Source organism: Argiope bruennichi, chromosome 3 (assembly GCF_947563725.1).
Source record: "Argiope bruennichi chromosome 3, qqArgBrue1.1, whole genome shotgun sequence".
NCBI lineage: Eukaryota > Metazoa > Arthropoda > Arachnida > Araneae > Araneidae > Argiope > Argiope bruennichi.
In genome coordinates, this window is record NC_079153.1 from 136455779 (window position 1) to 136479472 (window position 23694).

The 23694-nt window shown below is 27.0% G+C and overlaps 1 protein-coding gene across 1 annotated transcript; it reads left to right on the forward strand.

Moving 5' to 3' along the window:
* Positions 1–28: 28 nt before the first annotated feature.
* On the forward strand, positions 29–20983 carry LOC129963447 (replication protein A 32 kDa subunit-A-like). The gene is made up of 8 exons (XM_056077821.1): positions 29–180; positions 11614–11714; positions 11902–12003; positions 12110–12226; positions 14192–14383; positions 14934–15047; positions 16764–16858; positions 20828–20983. The coding sequence occupies exons 1-8, from the start codon at positions 165–167 to the stop codon at positions 20910–20912; spliced, it is 822 nt and encodes a 273-aa protein (XP_055933796.1). The 5' UTR covers positions 29–164; the 3' UTR covers positions 20913–20983.
* Positions 20984–23694: the final 2711 nt, after the last annotated feature.

The following is a 23694-nucleotide window of genomic DNA, read 5'->3' on the forward strand; positions in this document are numbered from 1 at the left end:
GTTGCGATAAACTGTGATTGGTTGTTCCAGTCCCGCTCTTTCTTCTGACGAAAGAGATTGATCTTGTTTTGTTTTTTAGAAATTTGTGTATTGCTTTAATTTTCCTGTATGGAATTTACTTATAACAGTTTGGTTATATAAATCGATCAATTTGTGTATTGAACATGTGGAATTCAATGGGTATAAATCTGTGGTTTATTTTTACTATCTTATTGACTTTTTATATTTACTATCATATATTTTTGATGTATTGTTTTATCTTGGGAGATTATATGTTATTAAATCAATAGGATATAGTCTCCGAAGAATATTATTTCAATGCAGGCATAGAAAAAATGCATTTTTTAGTAAAAATAAATCAACATAAAAAGTAATTTTGTAAATACTTACCAAAGTTTAAATTAAAAGAAAAAAAGACCAACGTTAAGTTGAAAATTAAAAACACTGGAATCGGATTTAATATAATTATAAACTCAGAGTTATTGCTTACATTGAAGATATGATTCACAAATTCTATTTGAAATTCATGTAAATTTATGCTGACATCAATGAAAGATGGTATCGGGGATTAAGAATATTACTCGTTTTGGTTCAAAAAATATTTTATAACGCAAATGTAAATGAAAATTTTATATTAAATAACGTGCAAATATTATAAAATTATGTTCTGGACTTAAAAAATTGATATTCCGTAATCCATGTTTTTCAAATGGTTATACAGAAAAATCGTATATCAGTATTCAACTTCTTCCTCTCAACATTAAATTTTGTTCTCTGAATCAGAGTTATAAACGTTAATTAATAGTAGAATTTGTATTTCTGAGCCAGTTATAATGTGGGTTTTAATCCTTTCTTGAGTTATAAATTTATTCAGTTCTTGGAATGAGAATTGGAAAATCATAAGTTTGTCATGCCCATTTACAATAAATATTATTAGATCTGTGAATTTGAACAGCTTTAATTTTTTCTGTGAAAACATATAATGTATCGGATGTTTTATAGAAGACCAAGTAATGTTAAATCTTAAATAATCTCCATCTATTTATTTTTAAAAAAATATTTATATGTAAATATTTACTAAATAAACTTATAAATAATTTTTAAAGCAAAACTAAATTTGCTTATTGTGTTATCTAGTTTTCCTTTCAAAAATAATTGTTTAGTTTTAGAACCATATTAATATTTGAATTCTGAAATAAAGTAGTATTATTTGTTATATCCATTAGTGTAATATTTAGAAAGAATTTTATTATCATTTGAATTTTTATGTTGTATTACTGATTGTATCAAATATTATCTATAAATTTGCAAGGTAGAAATTTTAGATTTTGCGCTAATTGAAAATGATATATTTTTATATTTGGATCCTTAAAGTTTTAAACAAACAACATTAATAATTAATTAATTATCCTGAATTAAAAAAATAATTTGTGTTCTGAATAATCTCCATCTATTGCATCAAAAGAAATAAAATTCTTCTACTTATGTGTTTATTCTAACATATTAATAGGAATGTGATGCAGGATTATTATCTACTATCAAGGAACAAGATGTTTATAAATCGTCAAAATAATCTCTCTGTTTCATTTTCTCCTCCGCCACTAAATTTCTGAATAAGAATATAAAATTATTAATAGAAATTCAGTGCCTTAATTCAAATGTATTTTCTATACATAAAATTATTTATATTTCTGTATTTTGCAAACTATACACAATCTCTGAAATAAAATACATAAGTAATATTTTAAAAGTTGGTAGGATTGGTTTAAATATATGATTTAAGACTACTGCTCTTTACCAAATTCTATGCATTATTTAGAATTCTAAATAAAAATATTTAGAAATTTTTAAATGTATAGATTTTTTTATTTAAAATAAATGAATATGTTTGTGTAATGTTTTACATACATTTAAAGGGAAATTAATTAAAAGTTATAGTATCTATAATGCTTCATAATTGAAAGTAGAAGCAAAAAGAATCAATCTTTCAATTTCATAAAATTAAAACTCAACAAAGCATTTAAATATTTTAATTTGATTTATTCATAATTTTTTTTAAAAATTTAGTTACTGATAGTGAATATCTCATTTCAGAGAATAATTTTCCTTTGCGCAGTTACATTTACAATTTTTAAAGCCACAATTAATTGTATTTTTCCTGATCAACATATTATTTCCAATTTCAGTAGGGAGCCATTATTATTGAGCTCAACAAACAAATTTAATTAACAATTTAAAATTTCATTTTTATTCCATTAGTAGCATGAGTAATTTCATCTTTTTCTTTTTGAATGATGGATACTCCAGTACTTAATCCAATGAACTCTAATGTACCCTCCATAATGTGCTTAATCAAATATGGAAACAATTATTTTCTGCCGCTAGAAAAATTAAGATCAATCAGAAATATATATCAAATTTTTTTCTATAGATAATACTTTTCCATTTGATTCCTAATCCTTTTAGGATCTTTGCTAATTTCTCTTCCTTCATTAAAAATATTAATTATAGGCAAGTTTTAAATTACAAAATTTTATAAATTGAGTTTGTAGACAAATTGATTTTTTTAAATATGTTCTGGAATTTTTATTATATTGCTATGAATGAAGGATTAAAAAATGTCTGATTGTTCTGTTAAAATGGGCAATTAAGCTTCAAACTTAAAGCAGTGGAAAAGTTTTCTGATTAGTAAGACTTTTTAAAATGTATTAAAAATTGAAGAATTCACTGTTTGTTAATGATTTCAGTTCTTGATATGAAAGAAATTTAATCACATATCAATATTATTTGTTATGGGATAGGGATTATAGCTCTTGAATTATTATGAGCATTAATATTATTAATAATTATATAATTCATTGTACCTACAGTAATGAAGAACTGAGTATTTTTGTTCTACAAATAAAATCAATAAATTGAGATTGCAGATATTAGAAGTGTTAATAAATGTTTTAACATTCTTTTTAAAGATGAGTCCATACAGGGCTAACTATTGTACACAATAGTTGTGTTTAAGCTACTGTATTGGTATTGTCTTAATATGAGCAAAGACTATGTTGTTAGAACAGTAGTAAATGGTTGTTCCAATCAGGATCATGTGATATTCCTGAATAGGTGTGGTCTATTATGTCATGATAGCAGGTGTCATGTGAAAGTTGCTTAACTCTTTCTAGCTGGAAAAATTATTTCTTTTAAAATTTAAAGCTTAAAACTAATAATTTCTCTAAACTAATGTAATATTTCTATTTTAAGGTTTTTATTACCATTTTCAATGCTTTAGTTGTATTCCATTTCTTATATATAGAATTGCAATTGCATATTATTTTCTCTCTGAAATATAACACTATTTCTCTCCGATATAATCACAAAATCTTATTATAAGCTATGGATTTTTCATTTGATTTTGAGCTGCTACATACTTATTTTCAAGCTATTAGAAACATTCAAACAACATCAATAATTGGATTGATGTCGCCTCTTATATGTTCTGATTTACTCTTGTACAGTTTCTTCCGATATTTTGTTTATTTTAAGGTTATCAAGTAATGCATTTTATTGGGATATTCTGAAACTATGCTTTCATGGTAGACTTTTGTGACATTCAATTGACAATTTTGTAGACATTTCAATAGTTCAATTTTTATAATCCAAAAATTGTTTATTTTCCAGTTTTTCTTAATAGTGTAAGAGATTCACATTGAATTCGAATAACACATGATATTATGTAACAGAAGATTTTAAAATGTTTCTTTTTTTTGTCAGAGTTGAAATTATTCAGTCTCTGTTATTATGCTTCAGATAACAAGACCTTGTTGTTCTTAATAGGTGAAAAAAAAAAAAAAAATGAATCATTTTGAAAATTTTAATTTGTTTTTTACATATTATTTACTCTAATGGTTACTCCAGTTTTATTATTGATGCGTATAAAATTGGTTTGTATCACAAAATAAGTAACTGAAAATTTTGATTGTCTATGGTTGTATATCAAAGTTTTTCTTCTGGATTAGATTATTTCTGCTTAAATTCTTACAGCATACTTTTATTGCACTTAGTTTGTATTAATGATAATATCATTGGTTTGTATAATGATCTATATCATTAAATAAAGCATAGCTGTGTAGAAATAAACAAGCAGAGCTTAAAACAATGCTGATTATAATTTGATTTAAATTGAAATAATAGTGTTATATCTTACTTAAATATGAATTATTCATTAAAAATGTATGGTTGATAGAATTATTTCCTGATGGCTGTTTATTGAACACTTCATTTTAATTTAGTTTCTGGTATTCAAATCTTTATAGTTTAAAAATAGAAATTAGGTTATAATTTTACATATTCTTCTGAGTATAATTTCTGTAATTTTCCATCGTAATGCATGCTTTATTATCAAGAAAACTCTTTTCCAATGTATTAGAAGTCATGGGCTTTTTGACATACATAGACAATTTATTAGAAGATATGCAACACATTCTGATAATAGTCATTTTAGATTCTTGTTACTTTTTGATTAGAAAATTTGTATGGTGGTATTTTATTCTGTGCTAATCCTGAATAATATGTCATGTTTCGTAGCATTTTTTTAAAGATGTAAACAATATACATATTTAAATTTTAGAAGATAGGAAATGATTGCTGAAAATTAATTCGGGCTTCTTCTAATCATCATTATCTAATAAGCATTTTTAAAAATTAAATTTGTTATTGTTATAATGCTAATCAATCAATATGATTGATTATGATGCTCTAAATGACTACTCATTTTTTATCTTATTGCTCATGAAAATTTATTATAAAATATTAAGTAATCAAACTTAGACATTTCTTGATTGTTTCTATATCAATATATAAATTTGTTTTAGTTAAAGGTAATTAAAGGTTATCAAATTGATACATGTAATAATATCATGTTTGGCAGTAATTATTTATTTGATTATTTTATAAACTCTGCCTTTTTACTGATCTTTTATCTAATGTAACTTTTTGTTAAAAAGATATAAAAATCAAATTCTTTTTTAAAATTAGTAATTATTAATGATGAATTCATGCAATGTACGAAGTTTTTTAGATTCTCTGATCGCTATTTGCGATATATACACGAACATAATCTGTTATTTTCTCTCTTAATTTTTAACAGGTGGTCTTGAAATTAAGTTGCATTTTCATCACTTGACAATTTTTTGCTTTGCCTTAAAAGGCATTTCGACATTTGTTGATAACATGGGAGTTTTAATTTATAAAAACATTTGGTTCTGGGCACCTCGACTATTTTAGATTTTCCAGCTAGAGATTTTATTCGGTTCTGCATCGACTGTTAGAAAAATCGAAAACAAAAATAAGCCAATATCTCCCCTGCTGCTTTGTTCCTGTTTGGCCCACTTTCGACCCACCGAACTATTGTGTCTCGCACCTGTAGTTGCTACTTCCGCTTACCGAGAGCGAAAGTTCCGAAGTTATTTTAAATAAACTTTCGAAATGTTTTTAACCTTATTTTGCATCTTTCGTCGGCATCAACCCAAATAAAATAAATATAGAAATTACCGGATGTGTTTTGGCTTGTAATTGCGTACTTATTCATCATTTGTTGCGCCCGGAAGTGATATATTTGATTGACATTTTTGTCAACTGGTTTTAAAAAGCAGTGGGATATAAGATGGATGATTCTTTTGGTATCGGTTCAATTTTTTGTTTCCTTGCACATTATTTTTATTTTGAAAGATTGCTTTGAATATAATATATCATTCCATTCAATTAAAAGTTTCGATTTTTTTTTTTTTAGTTATCTAATGTATATTCAAGAGAATAAGTATCACTATTTTTCTTTCGCTAACTCCTGAACTATACAATCTAGTACTTCCTTCCAACCTTAAAAAAGTGCGTTTTTGATCTAAAATGTGCAATTTCTTATAATTTTGTTCCTAGGAATTCCCATCGTTTTAAACTCATTCAGATGTCATAACTGAATTGTGTGCTCATTTATCGCTTTGCTCGATTTTTTTTTTTTTTTTTTTTTTTTTATTCTCAAGAAACATTTGTAGGATCTATTGATGAAATATTTTGAATGACTGATGTTTTCCGAATTTGCCCAAAATTTTTATTTGAAATTATGACTTTGTATTAAGTTTTGTAACAATTAATTTGGTATTTTAAAATTTTTTTATTATGTTAAATTTAAAAAAAATTTCGATTCTCTTTTTGAGAATCAAACTTTATCTTTTTAACAGAATTATAGATATGCATGAGATTTTGGACAAAATTCATTTAACATAGTATTTATTTCAATATAGATTTTCTTTTATAGAAAACTTTATTTCAAACCTTTGGGAGTGGTCTAACCAAATTTTTTTGCACACACTATCTAATAAAAGTGTTATTCTAGAGAACGCTATGCATGGTCAAGGCATACAATAATTACGAAATATTAACTTTTGGCATAAATTTAGTACTTTTGCTAAGTGTATCGTGTAATCCTATCATATCATTAACGAGTTATTTGGCGATTAATTCCTGGCATTCGGTTAATAGTATCCGAAGATCGAATGTATGTTTTAGGCGCGTTTTTCTCAACCTTTTGGAACAAAAAATTGACTCAAAACTACACTTGTAATCTTAAAATCGCATACCAAATTTGATGAATTTAAGTCTGCGATTTTGAGTTATCTTTTTTATATGTTTCTGAAAGTGCAGACCGACAGTCAACATAATGTTGGATTTGAGTCAAAATTCAATAAAATGTCTACAGACTAAACTAATCGAACAAATTAATTCATCTTATGGTGGTGTATTTCTCGAAACTCTGAAACTCTTGTTTATATATACAGTGGGTAAAAAAAGTTTCCGTACGGAAGACTAAAATAAAAATAAACTAGCATAATTTCTATTCTTCTCTTTTCATCTTTATAAATTACTTATATATGTTTAATATGAATCTTTAAAAGGGGTTTTCATAATTAATTTTTCTTTTTTACAAAATTTAGCTAATCTTTTTGCAATTTTTGATCATGCAAAAAAAGTTTGTATCATGCAAAAAAAGTTTCCGTACGCAATATGCAAATGCTTTCTGACGTGTTTTACAACTGACCCATAGTAAATATTCGGACTTTGATGATGGTTTGTCAGAGTGAAGAACACGACATAGCAACAGTTGTTTAATTTCAATTTGCATCTGATCTTAAAATGGAAGTTCTGAGAGCCATTGGAGAGTTTGTGATTCGGTTGTGAAAAAATGGATTATTTATGTAAAGAATTAGTGAAATTTATAGTAAACTAAAGTCTACAGTGCAATATATTATTGAAAGATACCATGAGCTGCAATCCAGAAAACCCCCGGAGTTAAATCGCTTGCATAAAAGAAATATCATGTGTAAGGTGCAAGATAATCCAGCGGATTAGTGCGCATCAACTTTCAACTGATTTAATGGTTGATTACAACATTAAAGTCGCATCTCTAATAGTGAGAAATAATATTAAAAAATGTTATAATGAACGTGCGGGCCGTAAGAAGCTTGTTATAAGTCTTTGCAACAGAAAAAAGCGTCTCGAGTTTTCAAAGAAGTATATAAGCAAGCCTCGATCTTTTGGGGGATCTGTCCTTTTTAGTTGTGAATCAAAATTTAATAACCGTGGGTCAGATGATCGAGTTATGGTCTGGAGAAAACGAAAGCAGCCTATGTTAATTAAGAATTTATGTGAAACTGTGAAGCACGGTAATGGCGGAAACATGGTATGGAGGTATACGAGTGCCGTTAGTGTCGGAAATGTATGTTTCATAGAAGGAAATATGGAAAGGTACATGTATCTTGACTTTATAAAACAAAAAGTTTTAACTAATGCAGAAAAATTGTCCCTTGGAACTGACTTTACTTTTCATCAGGACAATGATCCTAAGCACATCTCAAAGATTTCTCAAGAGTAATGTCTTTATCATGTTAAACAACAGTTTCATAGCCCTCCCCATTCTCCCTATTTAATCCCTAAAGAACATTTATGGGGAAAATTTAGTGTTGAACTAAAAAAAAATATGACACAAGGAACAAGGTTGAACTCAAAAGGGTCATTTAAGACATTTGGAGCAATATTTCTCCAGAAAGAACAAAAAACTTGTGGGGGTTATACAACAACGTTTGAGAGAAGTGATAAAGGCCAGAGGAAGGCCTACCGATCATTAAATGCAAGTTTATCAACATGAAAAAGATCTTTCATGTACTTTGTAAATAGAGTACGGAAACTTTTTTGTTCCTTATTTGAGGCATTTTTTGATTCTTTCAATTTACGTATTTAATTTTCTCCATAATTTTTCTTTATAATATTCATAAATAATAAATTAAATTGTGTCAAACCAAATTTCAAATTTTCATTTTCATAATAAAATATTATATGTCAAAAATTAAACTTTCATTAGCAGTCATAACTGCGTACGGAAACTTTTTTTACCCACTGTATATAGCTTGTTATTAATTTAGTAGCGTAACAGCTGTTTGAATTTAATTTAAACAGCCTTTCCACGCATTTTCATTATGCAATTTTCCATCGATGTATTTTGCGCAATATTTACGCTCATTAAGCACTATATTTTCTTTTTCTTTATTGATTTTTACATACGGAGAAAATCTTGGTAAACGACGTTTAAATGCATTGCCTTATTCGTCATTTCTGAACGGACTTGATTCAAATCAATCTATTAGCAGCCATTAACAATGTACTTTTCTTGCGCTTCAAATTGTTACTTGAAGGCCACATTTGGTTTTTTTTCTTTCTTTTTTTCCCTCCAGTTTTGATCCAATAATCGATTATTGTTTTCAAAAAATATTTCTTGGAAAATGAAACTGAAAACGTAATATCTTGCAGTGTTGTTTGATTAAGGGGAAAAAATGATAGAAACTCGAAGAAACCTGTTTGTGACTTGAAATCTGCAATTCAAGAAACTGCTATTTGTACGAAATTCTTTATAATGTTTATCGATTGACATCTAGGTACATCGTTATAAATAGCATCTATCATTACTGATTTCTCCGATCATTTATGCATGAGATTTTTTTTTTTCTTGTCTCAACTCCTTTTTAGTCAATAATTAAATCTCGATTTTATTTTTTTTTAAATTTTTTCTCGCTGATTTAATTTGATTATAAATAAGAAAATGAAGCCACAATTGATGATAACTAAGAAATTCTTTTAAAAATAGCTATTGGGAAAATTGTAAAGGAATATTTTTAACTAAAATGATTTGTTTAGCTCTTAATACTTGCAAATGTTGAGGAATTGGCAACAAAAGAATATTTGGACAACTTTTGTTATCTTATAAATTTTATTCATATCTAAATCTTGTGAGAGCTTAAAATTTTTTTATATGTATATTCGTATAATTAAAGTTGAAAATTCATAAATAATTTTTATACTGTGGAAATGCACACATCTAAAGAAATTTCCTTGAATTTTGCTTTAAAAAATAATTAAAAATTGTTAACATAATTGGAATTTTTTAAAAATATTTATTAGCTGTTGTCAGTCTTTTTGAGGTAAATATAAATATTTTAAATAATTATATTTACTAATTTTCAAATTCCTATTTGTAGTATTTAATCAAGACTAGTAGAATTCTGTAAAGATTTTTAGTAATTTTTTGAAAAAGTTAGCCTTTAGCAGTTAAAAAAAACATTCAGTACGGTTTATAATTTTTCAAAAAGCTGTAAGATTGAAAAATTAATTTATGTGTGCAATAATTCTCATGAGAAATGAAGTTGCAGACAATAAGAAAATGTTGTGTATCATCTTAATACAAATAAAAGTCACCATGGCTCTCTCTCTATATATGTTCCACTTTTAAATATCTGAGCTAAGTTTGACCAACTTATGCTCATTTATTGTTTAAGACAAGAGAAAGAATTTTATCAAATTTTCAAATTACAAAAATCAAACATTCAGTTAATTAAAAATTAATTGAAATTATGGTTTTTTTTTCTCTCATTATCTTTAGAGCGCAAGAAATGTTTTTACATCATCTTAAAATTCAAAATTTTACCTTTTTAGTTATACCAATTCCATTTTTGTGTAATTTTTTTCTTCAATTGCTATTAATTTAAAAAAAAATTTAATGCAACAATTTTTAAATAAGGAAATATATATATATGCATTTCTTTGTTAGTAACATCAAAACTGTGATCTAATTCAGTACTATTTTTTTCAAATTTCTCTTTTATTTTAATACATATTTTTTTATAATGTTTTATTGGTATTAAAATTGTCATTTATTAATGCCTCTAGCTTTGTCAATCGCTCAGATTCAAATGAATGCAAGAAAAGTAAAGCTTTCTTGAGCAAATGATTTTTTTTTAATTGTTGAAGAGCAAGATCACAGTAGAAAATTCTTAAATGATCTTAGTGAAATTCTTAAAGAAAATTTTAAAAGCAGTTGCTTAAAATTTATAACAAAAATAGCAATTGATTTGTTTTATTTCCATGTTTTATATTAATAGAAAATAAATTAATTAATTGTCTCAAATTGTTCTTTAAAACCTACTTTATATTTCAGCATTTATGAAAAAAATGTGCATCACTAATGTAACAAATGTAAATAACTTATGCAGGAAATTAATTATCGGCATTTTTTGAAAAATTGACCAATTTGATTAATGTCCTAATTTTAATTTAAAATTCTCACAGACGGTAGAAGGTATAATATATTTTACAGAAATGACTTTCCCTTTATCTATACTTTCACAAGCATGTAAACACAATACAGGAAATTTGGTATGTGATTTTGTGACTACAACTTGTAATTTTATATCAAATTTTGGTTTTAATGGGCTGGAAACAATGCGTCTAAAACACAAATTTGATTTTCTGGTGCCTATTGCTAAATGCGTGTAATTAATAACCAAGGATCATATTATAGATTCATCAAAAATGCTAAATTCATGTTGATTAATATTTCGTAACTATTGTTCGCCAATGCCATGAAAGGCATTTATGGCCTTATCCAAAATCCACAGTTTTATGCAGGAAAGGGGAATAACACCTCTCTTAAAGACTGTGTGAGGAAGTTTTGGGGAAACCACTTCTGCTGGTTAAACTTTGAATTTCAGACCATAGTGGAATTATCTAAAACAATATTGGGACAACCTGACTTGTAGTTTATATTTCTTTGGTATTTCTTTACAAAAGAAAATTTTGACTTAAAGAGTTTTATTTATAAATTTATTGACTTAAACTGCATTTAAAAAAATTTATTATTAATTACCGCTTGATTTTTTAAAAAAATTTTTTGCTTATCGTTTTCCCCTTGTACTTATTTAACATCCTCAAGTGGACAGCTATAAGAAACAAATAATTTAAAGAGGAATATCACACATGCAGCATCACCAGTATACAGTTACAACCTTCTATTTCAGCGGAAGGAAATAAAAATAAAACTTTAAGAAATTTGTCTTGATTTAATTCTCAGCATGACAATCAAAACATTTTTCATATGGAATGGGATTGTGGGCAATTTTTTTTTTTTTTTTTTTAATCTGAAAAAGATGCTAAAGTGGGAAAAGTTTAAAGAAGCCTTATTTTATGATAATGAATATATTGATTCACTTTTGTTTTAATTTTTACAATTTGTTATAATTACAGATGATGGTGGCTTTGGTAAAAGTCGTTTTGATCAGCAGTCAGGTGGTGGCTTTTTAAATACATCGGCTATAAATTCTCCCAGTACTTCAGATAAGAAAAAAGTATGAATTTTCAATTTTTTTTAATAATTTTTTTATTTACTGTTACAATTTTATTTTTAATTTGTATTTCATTTATTATATAAAATGAAAATATATTGATAAACTTTTCTGTTCTTGTAATTTTTCTGATATTTCCCCCCCATTTACTTCATTTCAAATTAAAGAACAATGTTTCTTTCTGTTTTAGCCTGATAGAATTACGAATGTTGTCCCTTGCACTATTGCACAAATACATTCTATGCCAGAATCCGATGATAGTTTAAAAATTGGATCTTTAAGTGCAAAAATTGTAAGTTTTTGTTTTATTTAATGATATATAAATATTATTTTGATATTACTTTAAAATTACAGTTGGAAAACAGTTTGTTATTATTTCTGGATTTCTTTCATTTTAGATAACATTTGTTGGGTTTGTAAAGAGTGCTGATATTCAGACTACTAAAATAACTTATATAGTCACTGACCATACAGGCCCTGCCATTGAAGTTCAGATGTGGTTGGGGGAAACTGATGTAAGTAATTTAAAGCAAGTTATTACAATAATTGATATAAATAAAACTAGATTTCTAATTAAAAATTAATTAGAAAGTAATTTTTACTGCACTTATAATTATTTAAGTTGCCACTGAAAAAAATCAGGAAAAATAGGGAATTTAAAAATTATCAATAAAATAGTGAAAATGCAGGAAATTTTGAAATATTCCTTAAAAGCCTAAAAATTTTTTCACTATTCACAACTATTAAACAATGAATGGAAGCTTATATCTTTTCTACTTTCTCTCCTTTTTTTCTGCATGGATAATTCAATTTCCAAGACTGAAAAAAATCCTGATATTGGAATTGTATTTAAAGCTATATGAATACAAGTGGAGTTACTGAAATTGATAATTTTTAGCAGCTTTGTATATTTGAGAAAAATTTACCAAAGAAAATTTGGATGCATATTCAAAAATTTTGCTGCTTTAAAAGCCGCATCTTGTTTAAATCTTTGTTTATTGAAAAACAGTGCAGTATTATGTGAAAAGTGGAAGTTTTGATTTACTTCAGCTTCTTTATTTCAAAGCAAAAATTTTCACTGCATGTTCCAAATGTGCAAAGATCCAATTTGAAATTTTCCTAAAAACTAAAAAGCAAGTACAGAGAATATCTTGATTCATTTAATAAAGAAATTGGTTTGGATGATTTTTATTCTACTGTTTTGAGGTTCCAAAAATTGTCTTATTTTCGGGAATTCATAAAAATAATTCTTGTACTATCACATAGTAATGAAGCTGTGGAAAGAGGATTCAGTATCAATAAGTGTATATTTGAAACATTGAAAGATCTTTAATTGGTCTAAGAAATATATGATGCCATAAATTTTTATGAAGGTGTCTTAAATGTTCTGATCTCAAGAGATTTTCTTTAGTATGCAAAATTATAGCATGTGAGGTATTATGAATCTTTAGAAAATCAGACAAACAGTTTTATGTTGTGGTACTTAAATGTGAGTTCAGAAAATTCTCTTTTAATTGTCTGAATAAATCTAAAATAAAACAAATTTCTGATATATACTTGGTACGTTAATTTTTGTGTGTGTGAGTTTTAGTATTGTTATTTGTAGAGGCATCAGTATCAGAAATATGAATGTTATGCAGTAAGTGTAACTGATAACTCCAAGTAAAGTTTTCTTTTGTATATGTAAACATTGTAGTTTGTATTTCATCCCCCTCCTCTCTCTATCTCTTAGTTTTGTTTTGTAAAACTGCTTTAATTATTTACCTGTTTGGGTATTTATTATTAGAAAAGAACTGTAATTTCTGTGGTGAAATGAGATTGTTTATGTTAAAAGTGATTAAAAAAGATGGTTATGTTAAAAATGATTCAAAAAGATGGATTAAATGCTTCAGAGAAACCTTTTTAAGCATAAATGTAATGTCTTTCATTTGGGTATGTTACATAGAAGTAGGGAGTATGACTTATTATCATTAATTAATTAATTATTTTGTTAATACTACTTAGCTTTTCTTCACTATAAGGAAGATTATTTATTGGCTATATATTTTCACATTTTATCTTATATATTTTTGACAGATGTTTAATATGATGTTATATATAAAGGGTCCTCCCTCACTTTATTTTTTTATCTACTTTTCCTGTATTCAATATTACCATGTCTTATTTATTGGATAAATGATATTTTACCATGTTTTTATTTCATTTTCTTTGCCATAAATGTGGTAAATGGTTATAAGTCGATGTTCTTTGTTAATTTTGAAAACATATGCAATCCTTGTTTTATAAAATATTTGATATAATTTACATATCCTGTTTTCTTTATAGTTTTAATTCTTTGTTATTGATTTTTTAGTTTACATTTTGATGAAATATTTTTTATTTGACAACATGGATAGATATTAGTTCTATTTTTTTCCCCATACAAATACATTTATAAAAATGAAAATGTATTTATTTCTTCTGTCTTTTGCAATGTGTAGGAGCAGAAAAAGAAGGTGGACGAGATTCCTGAGGAGTCTTATGCAAGAGTGACAGGTGCTGTGCGATCAATGAAAGGAAAACGACATGTCATTGCCTTCAATGTGCAACCCATCCAGCATCTCAATGAACTCACAATGCACATTGCAGAAGTAATACATACTTCCATGTCTGTAGCTGTTATGGACAAACAGGTAACAATTCCTCTTATTTTTACATTCTGATTTATGTTATTTTGTAATTTCCAATATTGTTCTTTATTTTGTCATAATATTTTATTGCCGTATGTCATCCCAAAAGCTGTTAAAAGTGCAAGGATTATTTATATTTGTTTCTAAATTTAAAAATTGCTTATATTAATGTACTTATTTGTGTGCAATATTTTTTTTATGTTTATCTTATAACTAATAGCATATGTGGCAGTATAGTAGTGAATGAAATGGATACACTTTTTAAATTCAAAAATATTGTGAAGTGAATAATTTAAATTTTATTTCCTGTCAACCATAGATCACTAGTCATATGTCCCTATAATTATGTATCTAACATCATTTGAAAGTTTATATTAACTCTTAATTATAAATCTACTGATGGTTGTAAATTTTTTAAGTTGTGACAAAATATTATGTTCTTAAAAGAAGTATTACTAATGGTTCCTTTAATTCATCATTAAAAAAATAATTAACAGTACTGTCTCTACATAATAGACGTTAAATCTGAGCGTCATTTTACTTTATTTTTCAGAGTGCTACCTCAGGTCTTGGTTCAAGTTCTATGATGACTTCTGGCACGACAGAATCAGCCATGGACACCTTTGATGCTGGCAACTCCAGGAAACTCACAAAGCCTCAGCAATTAGTTAGTTTTGATCAAAATTTGATTTATGATTTTTTTTTAATGAAATGATTCATATATATATATAAATATATGTAATGGCATTTTAACTCTTGATTGAATCCAAATTAATTTCCAAAACTTTATCTTGATTTAGCCCATTGTAACTTCATTCCAAAATATTCTCTTATTTCTTGATCCAATTCCACTTTCGGTTTAATTAATTCCTCTATAAAAAATAATGTGCCATCAGAACTACGTTTCAAATGGAAGTCATACTTCGGTACCCTTGAAAAGGTGTCAAAAGTCACCATGTGTATTGAATTGCCGCGTGGCCAGAAATCCTATGTTATATAAAAGTAGTGATCATTTGTTCGTCCCTTTTTTCACTTCTTTCGTACTTCTGCTTTTGTGTCGCACTGCGTCTTTTAATAATTATGCTTCCCTGAATGGATATTAAAGAGAGAATAAAACAAAATTAAAACTATCAAGTCTCTTCACTGCTTCAAACTTGCATTCTGCTTCAACCAAAAATATGTTAAATATTATTTAGCCGACAGGATTCGAAAAACATTATATATATATATATATATATATATATATATATATATATATATATATAACATTTATCTAAGAAGTTTTCGCTGTTGTTATTTTTTAGTAATATACTTGAGATAGCTAAAGTTCTGTTATCAAAATTTGCATTTATTTTTTATTTGATTTAAGAATTTAATTTTACTCTTTCATTTGTAATGGCTTTTACATTTTTTAAATGTTTACTTAATAAATGCTGCTACTATGCTTGTTTTTTAAAAGTAATTTCTGCAAGTAAAGTATTTAGTTGTTTTTTCTCTTAAAATATTTTAAATAGAATTTGAATGTAAGCACTGAAATATGACATAATTTGTTAAAATATTTATTTTTATCATAATTCTTAAACTGTAAAATTGTCCATCTACACATAGGTAATTTTTATTTAGCATCAATTGTTATCCCTTCAATAACATCGCACTTTTCGTAGCTGCTCGTAATTGGATAAAATTTATATTTTCTCTATGCACTATGGAAATATAGCATTTGTTGAAAGTTCATCTTATGTAGTTTATTTTCTTTAATATGATACATTTATCTATCCCGAAAATAATAATTATTTTTCAATATTCATAAAATTTCAATCAATTTTGAAAAGTATTTATATATTACGTTAAAGATATCCTTCGAAAATATATTTTCTACACTTTCCTTCATAGTTTTGTTAAATATTTATGTTTTATTTTTACAGTTTCAAATAGGTTCATTTCTTTAATACATAATTACATTTGTTTTAATTGCTGTGAATTCTGCTTTTGGGTTATGAACACTTTCTATTTTAACCCCAATCAAATAATTTCATCACCTCGTTTTTCTGTAAAATTGAAGATTATCTTAAATTGCCATTTTAGGGAACAATTGAAATGTCTATTTTTATGCACTGCTACAACAGTAGAGCTGGAATAATTTAGATGTGATTTGTTCAGCATCCAAACTATGAAGATTAACAGATTCTTTAATATCTCTATAAATTTATTTAATTTTTTTGTGATTAATTATAATTTTGAAAATTGCTGTAATTATTTCATTGAGTTTTCTGATTAGTAAATAATTGTCATTATTTTTATTTACTTTAATTATATTGTGATTTTAAAACAATTTTGTTCTTATCCACAAAGTGTATTGATTGTGATTTATTTCTATTTTCAGGTGAAGCAGGCTATCATTAATTGTAAAGATGAACAAGGAATAAATGTAATGGAGCTGTATAATAGCTTAAAATCTCTCAGTCGTCAGTCCATTCAGTAAGAATATATATATATATATATATTTCGTATAAAAGTGAAAAAAAAAAAAAAGGCATTTATGCAAATGAGAACTTTTGAAGATTTTTAACAATTTAGTCAATCATAATGACTGCTTAAAAATAAAATAGAAAGCTTTTGTTGTCCCATTTTTAAGTAGTCATTTTTTCTATTAAATATTCTTTATAATAATAATAGTAATAATAATTATAAACATCTTCCAAAAACATGAATATGGTCAGATGGATAATGGATAAAAATTGTGAAAACTGCCTTTAATATTTTGTTTTAAGGAAATGCATTGATACATAGTCTAAGCTTTTGCTGAGTAATTAAATTTGTAGTGAAATTATCAAGCTTTTAAAAAATATCATACAGAAAAATTGCTTTCTCCTAATGTTATATATTATTATTATTATTTATTTAATTAATTAATGTTGACTAAATCAATATATAAATTTATATAAAATTTTAAAAAAATTATTCCCATACTTTTTTTTGAAAATAGTTTAAACATCTTATCATAAGTAAACACTTTTACTTAAATTCCTGTTTTCAAAAAGAAACACGAGTAATGAATTCATAACCTTGTAAGAATGGATGTCAAATACAAAAAGAAAATATCTTGGTATTTGAGGGCCATTATTTGACAACACAATGGCAGATTTATAGGTTTCTGAAATAAAAAAAAGTTTCTCTTTTCTAGTAAAATGAATTCTTGTTTAATATCATTATGATACTAGTTTTTGAAAAATATTTGTGAAATTTGCTTCTTTTATATCAAAATATGAAGAATTTTGGTATTATTATAGAACATATCTTCAATTCTGTTACAAATTATTCTGCAGTTTATTTATTATTCAATTCAGTATTACTGTCATTATTTAATGCAATTATTGTATGCAACTATAACTCTTTTTAGAAGTCAGATGACTCTTTTTTATTGTTACTTGCTATAATTGGATTAAAATGGGATATTAAAGGCAATAGATTTCACCATCTCCATACATAAAAATTCTTATCAATGCTTTGTTTATGAACTTACTTAGACATTATTTTATCTGTGTCAACAAAGAATTCTTTAGCTATTAGCTTTCTGTAAAGCTTTGCTTTTAATTCCATCACTAAGTGCTAGAGTTTATGGTTGACTCTGGGTAGTTTTCCTGTTGATTGCATTAGCAGTTCGCAACTTGTTTCATAACCTAGATGCTGACATTCAAGACAATTTTATCAGTCATCTCATATCACTGGAGACTTGTAAGTTTAATGACAGCTAGCTCCCTGTCAATGTTTAAATGATACCAAAAAAACTTGTTTTTGCTCTTATAAGACAACCATAACATTTTTTTGCAAAGAAATATACTAAAAGAAATTTGTTCAGTTTCTGAAGTTTTTTTAAACAAATTAACTTTTTAAAAGTTTTCTCGGAAGCATCAATAGGGTGCGTAGTATTGATAGTCCTCAAAAATTGGAGGGTTTTTTTTTATGGTCTTTATATAAGCACCTCAAAAATGCTTAGTTTTTATCCAGTGACATTTTTTTTCTCTTTCTGATAGAAGAAAAATCATTTCATCTTGTTAGATCTGCCTGATTATTTGACTGTATATTCTTTGTGATGTCTAATCCTTCAGAGCTTCATGAATTTTAAGGTCACTGGAACAGTTTTATCTCTGTTTAGAGAAAAACTGATAGTATAGGGACAAAATATGCTTTTCATTTTCTTGACTTGATTGGGAAGAATCAATCCTTTTCATTTCTTGACTTCTATCTTCTATGCATGTTTAGCTAGGGGGGGGGGATCCTTTCTTTTTAGAGATAATCCATAAAAAAATTGTGTCTTAGTTATTAATAGTAACTACAGCTCATTGTTGCTTTTTATACCTGTGATTATTTGTTTGTAGAGCATTCGTTAGTAATATATCAACACCATTTAGTGATTGAGTGTTAGCTAGTTGTTTGTACTTAATGTATTTTTATTTTTAATAATTTTTGTGCAAAAGTTTAGAACTTTTTTAAAATATACAGGAAATTATGTATTTCATTCATTGTAGACTTCAAAAAGTGAATACATTAAATGATTCAAGGCTTCCAAAAATAAAAGAATAGCAAAATGTTTATAATGCTACAAAGTTATCTGTAGTTCATTGACTGTTCTTACCAAAATTAAGTTGATAATTAATGCAATTCATTTTTTTACTTTCTTATATATGTTTTAAAAAAAATATTGGAGTAAACAAAATTTTCACCCACTAATTTTAAAATAAAAATCAGAACTTCTATTCATATTTTAAAGAAGTAATATAGTTATTGACCCAAATTCTTTTTATTAAGAAAATATAAGGTATTCTACAATTTTTTCACACATATTTTTTTTATTCTATATTATCTTTAATATGTGAATAAAAATGTCGGAATTAGATTGAAACATTTTTAAAATTGCAACATACTTAAGTTTGGGCACAAATCAAAGAGTATGGCCATTTTATGGGCACATGCAGAATCTCAACTCATTCCTGCAAGTAGTTTTTCTATTTCATTTAGTTTTTGGTATTGTCTCTAAATGATACATTTCACAAATTTCAAAATTTTGTTGGCATTTTATTTGGCATCCAGTGATAATGATCATGTATTTCTTGAACCACATGTCATTTTTCATGTTTCTGTAATATAAAAATATATGTAAAAAATGTCATTAAAAAGTTTTCTATTGCCAGAATATTTTATATTCCGTATGGTAACCTAGAATTTTTTTCTTGTCAGCTCATATATTGTTCATTATAAAACATTACAAATTACTGAAAAATAAGAATTTATTTCTTAATAAATACTTGTATGATTGTAATTGTTTAATTTTACAAGCATATGGACCAAATTATTTCTCTTAATTATTAATGCTTATGAAATGCATATTTTGTAATGGCATTTCATATTTAAATTTATTAATTAAATTTATTTATCGATTATTACTTAAGTATTCAGTATTTCTTGCAAAATTTTATATTTTAATTTTATGAACATTTCATATAATTAATAATAGAATTTAAAAAAAATTGAAACATCACACTTCTCATTTTCATTTTTTCATAAAATATATAATCGTGTTTTCCGATATTGTTTTTAAGGCTGGAATAGGATTTTATTTTGTTTTACATGTAGGTTAAAAACTAATTTTTGCATGCAGGTTGCTTATTAAACTTCCTAAATGTGAAACGTTCAAAAAGACCCTTTATAAAACTTCAGCAGTAAGCAGTAATAAGATAATTTTTTTATAATCTGACCTTTTCTAAACACTGCCACTCTTTTCTGTTAGAGATAAATTTGCCTTATCTTTAGAAGGCTGCAAATAAAATGTTCTAGAATTGCTGAACATGGTAAGTGCAAGAGGGAAAATTTGCTTTCTGTCCCAGCCATGTCGCATTTTATTAATGGATGCACATTTAATTATGTATTTTATTCAGTCTTTGCTTCTATATTAATGTCAGTATTTTCAGAAACGATGTATTTGTAAAAATTAAATGGCTGTTTGTTAATTTTAAGAACTGTTGAGAATCTTAATTGTTACTTTTATAGACTGTAACTTTTTGGTAATAATAGTTTTTTCATTTTTATCCATTTATCAAAACCAAAAAACAATTTTTTTACAATAGAAGAAGTGCTTCTACTGTGTTCAGAAATAAATATTAAAATTTAAAAAATGCACACTTAAATTTTTCAAAAGAAATTTCAATTAAAACATTGCATAATTTTAAAATAGAAAGCATTTTATGCTTAGAAAATATGCAGATTTATATATGCATGAATATAAAAAGGTGCTTAATTTTTGCAATGATTTCTACATGTGCACCTTGTTAGAATCTTTTACATGATAACAAATTAACCTGCCTTTAACTATAGTGACTTTCCTTTTTGAGATTTCAATTCCTTGTAATTTGTATTATTATAATTTATTTATTTATTCTTCCATTTTAGGGAAGCTCTGGATTTCCTGAGCAACGAAGGACACATTTATTCTACCATTGATGAAGATCATTTTAAATCCACTGATTGCGTTTAAAGAAAAATTTGTTTATTCTTCATTGCATTGTTTCTTTTCTTCTATTTTGTAATAAACTATTTTCTGTTCAATGTGGCTTTCTTTCATTGGTACATTTTAAAACATTGAAAACTTCTAATGCTATGTCTGACCTGAGCAGGACATTGATAGGTCTCGAGATATGCGACCTCCTCACATAAAAACAAATGCCAACAGTGAATAAACAAGGATTATCGAGCAATTACAACATTAAAAGAGTAAGATAGTTGACCATCCCTGAGTGTCCCTTACGAATTACGACTAGTCAGTATATGGTCAGGAAATTTTTAACCACATGTAATATATATGAATAATACAATGTGAGTTCGGAATTCCGGATAAACGTAGTTCGACTAATATCTTCAATAAACATAACATGCTCTTGAAAATGAAATTAAAAAAAAAAAATATTATCCTGGACCTGCAAATAAATGATTTAATATATTTGTTTTATTGTCCTCAATACGATTAACCAAGTTTCAAATGCGAGGAAAAGATGTCTCATTGCACATTGCTAAAAATCCGAATGGTCCCTGCGCATGTGCAGAATCTCGATGTAAAATTTCAATTAAATTTATAGGTTTTTGACGACAAATTCTATTTTATAAAATATGAGAATTTAACTATTTCGTCGTAACTGGTGAATTAGTATGGAAAATAATAATTAAAAATATTTAAATCTATTCGTCGGTTTAAAGAGTCGAACTCGAGACCTTCAAAAAGCAGCGCAGAGCAACCTGCCGTTTTATCCACCAGGCCACACATATCTCGGGTAGAGCAGCGTACTGAGATTCTGAATACCTTTAACCAATTTTCATAAGCGATTAAAATCTCGTCTGAACGTAGAATATGAATGATCTCTGCGCATGTACAGGATCTCGACCTTAAATTTCAATTTATAGTTATTTTGACGTCAAATTTCATTTTATGAAAATTGGACGATTTCGGACTGCAATTAGTATAGAGAATAGTAATGAAAGAAATAAAAATATATAAAACTATTCGTAGGTTTCAAAACTTGAACTCGAGACCAGCAAAAAGCATCCTGTCAGTTTATCTACCAGGCTTCATTATTATTCTCCTTGCTAATTCTAATGTTACGAAAAAATCGTTCAATTTTTATACTTCTTAAAATAAAATTTTACGTCAAAATAGCTATAAATTTAGTGGAAACCTTAGTACGGGATCCTGCACATGCGCAGATATCATTCGTATTCTTAGCATTGTGCATTAAGACCAGATTTCCATCTCAATTGAAACTGGGTAAATAGAATTCCGAATCTTTCTCAGCAGTTCTGTCTGAGCTATGCGTGGCCTGGTGGATAACACGAGAGAGATTTCGGCTGCTTTTTGCAGGTCTCGAGTTCGAGTTTCCAAAAAAAGAAATGCATTTAAATACTTTATTTTTTATTTATTTTTTTCATTATTATTCTCCATGTTAATTCTAATGTTACGAAAAAGTAGTTCAATTTTCATACTTCTTAAAATAAAATTTTACGTCAAAGTAGCTATAAATTTAGTTGAAACCTAAGTTGGGGATCCTGCACATGCGCAGATATCATTCGTATTCTTAGCATTGTGCATTAAGACCAGATTTCCATCTCATTTGAAACTCGGTTAATAGAATTCAGAATCGGTGTCAATAGTTCTGGCCAATCTATGTGTGGCCTGGTGGCTAAGAGAGTCTACTTTCGATTGGTTTTTGCACGTCTCGAGTTCGAATCTTCAAAAAAATAAATAGATTTAAATATTTTTTTATTTATATTTTTTTTCATTATTATTCTCCATGCTAATTCTAATGTTACGAAAAAATCGTTCAATTTTCATACTTCTTAAAATAAAATTTTATGTCAAAATAGCTATAAATTTAGTTGAAACCTAAGTACGGGATACTGCACATGCGCAGATATCATTCGTATTCTTAGCATTGTGCATTAAGACCAGATTTCCAACTCAGTTGAAACTGGGTAAATAGAATTCAGAATCTTTTTCAGCAATTCTGTCCGAGCTGTGCGTGGCCTGGTGGATAAAACGAGATTCTGCTTTCGGCTGCTTTTTGCGCGTCTCGAGTTCGAGTCTTGAAACCAAGGAATAGATTTAAATACTTTTTTCTTTCATTAATATTCTCCATGCTAATTCTAATGTTACGAAAAAATCGTTCAATTTTCATACTTCTTAAAATAAAATTTTATGTCTGTAGTGATTGGATTTTGAAGCGTAAGAAAATAAACGTTCATAGATGGCGCTAGACAACTAGCGAGAGTGTAATTAAAAGAGTGATGTCATTCGAGTGTTTGCTCTTGGAGGAGAAGGAGTTACTGAGCAGAGTAACTCGAACGAATCTGCAATAAATTTGTTAAGTTTTCTATTTGCCTAATTTTTTTTAAAGCACTCACGAACCAGCCACGACATTTGGCGCAGTCGACCAGATTGAGAATCGAGTGCTATTTTTGACGAACTTGAAATCGAACTTTATTCGATAAAGGTGTGTGCTTTTGGTATCGATATGGCCTTCCTAGGCAGTGCGAAAAAGGAAGATTTGAAGTTGTTGGCGGAAGAGCTGGGTGAAACTGTTTCATTAGAGATGAAAATTGTGAACTTAAAAAAATTAATTACTGGAAGTGAAAATTACGAGGAAGAGTTTGTGAAGAAACAAATGATAGTTATCATAGAGGATAGAAAAGAGAAAGAAGAACAAATTTATTGCAGATTCGTTCGAGTTACTCTGCTCAGTAACTCCTCCTCCAAGAGCAAACACTCGAAT

Bases quoted from the DNA above. Each gene is read 5' to 3' on its own strand.
- LOC129963447 (XM_056077821.1), top strand. The intron at 12,227-14,191 runs GTAAGTAATTTA...TGCAATGTGTAG, and splicing joins TGTGGTTGGGGGAAACTGAT to GAGCAGAAAAAGAAGGTGGA. The intron at 14,384-14,933 runs GTAACAATTCCT...TTTATTTTTCAG, and splicing joins TAGCTGTTATGGACAAACAG to AGTGCTACCTCAGGTCTTGG.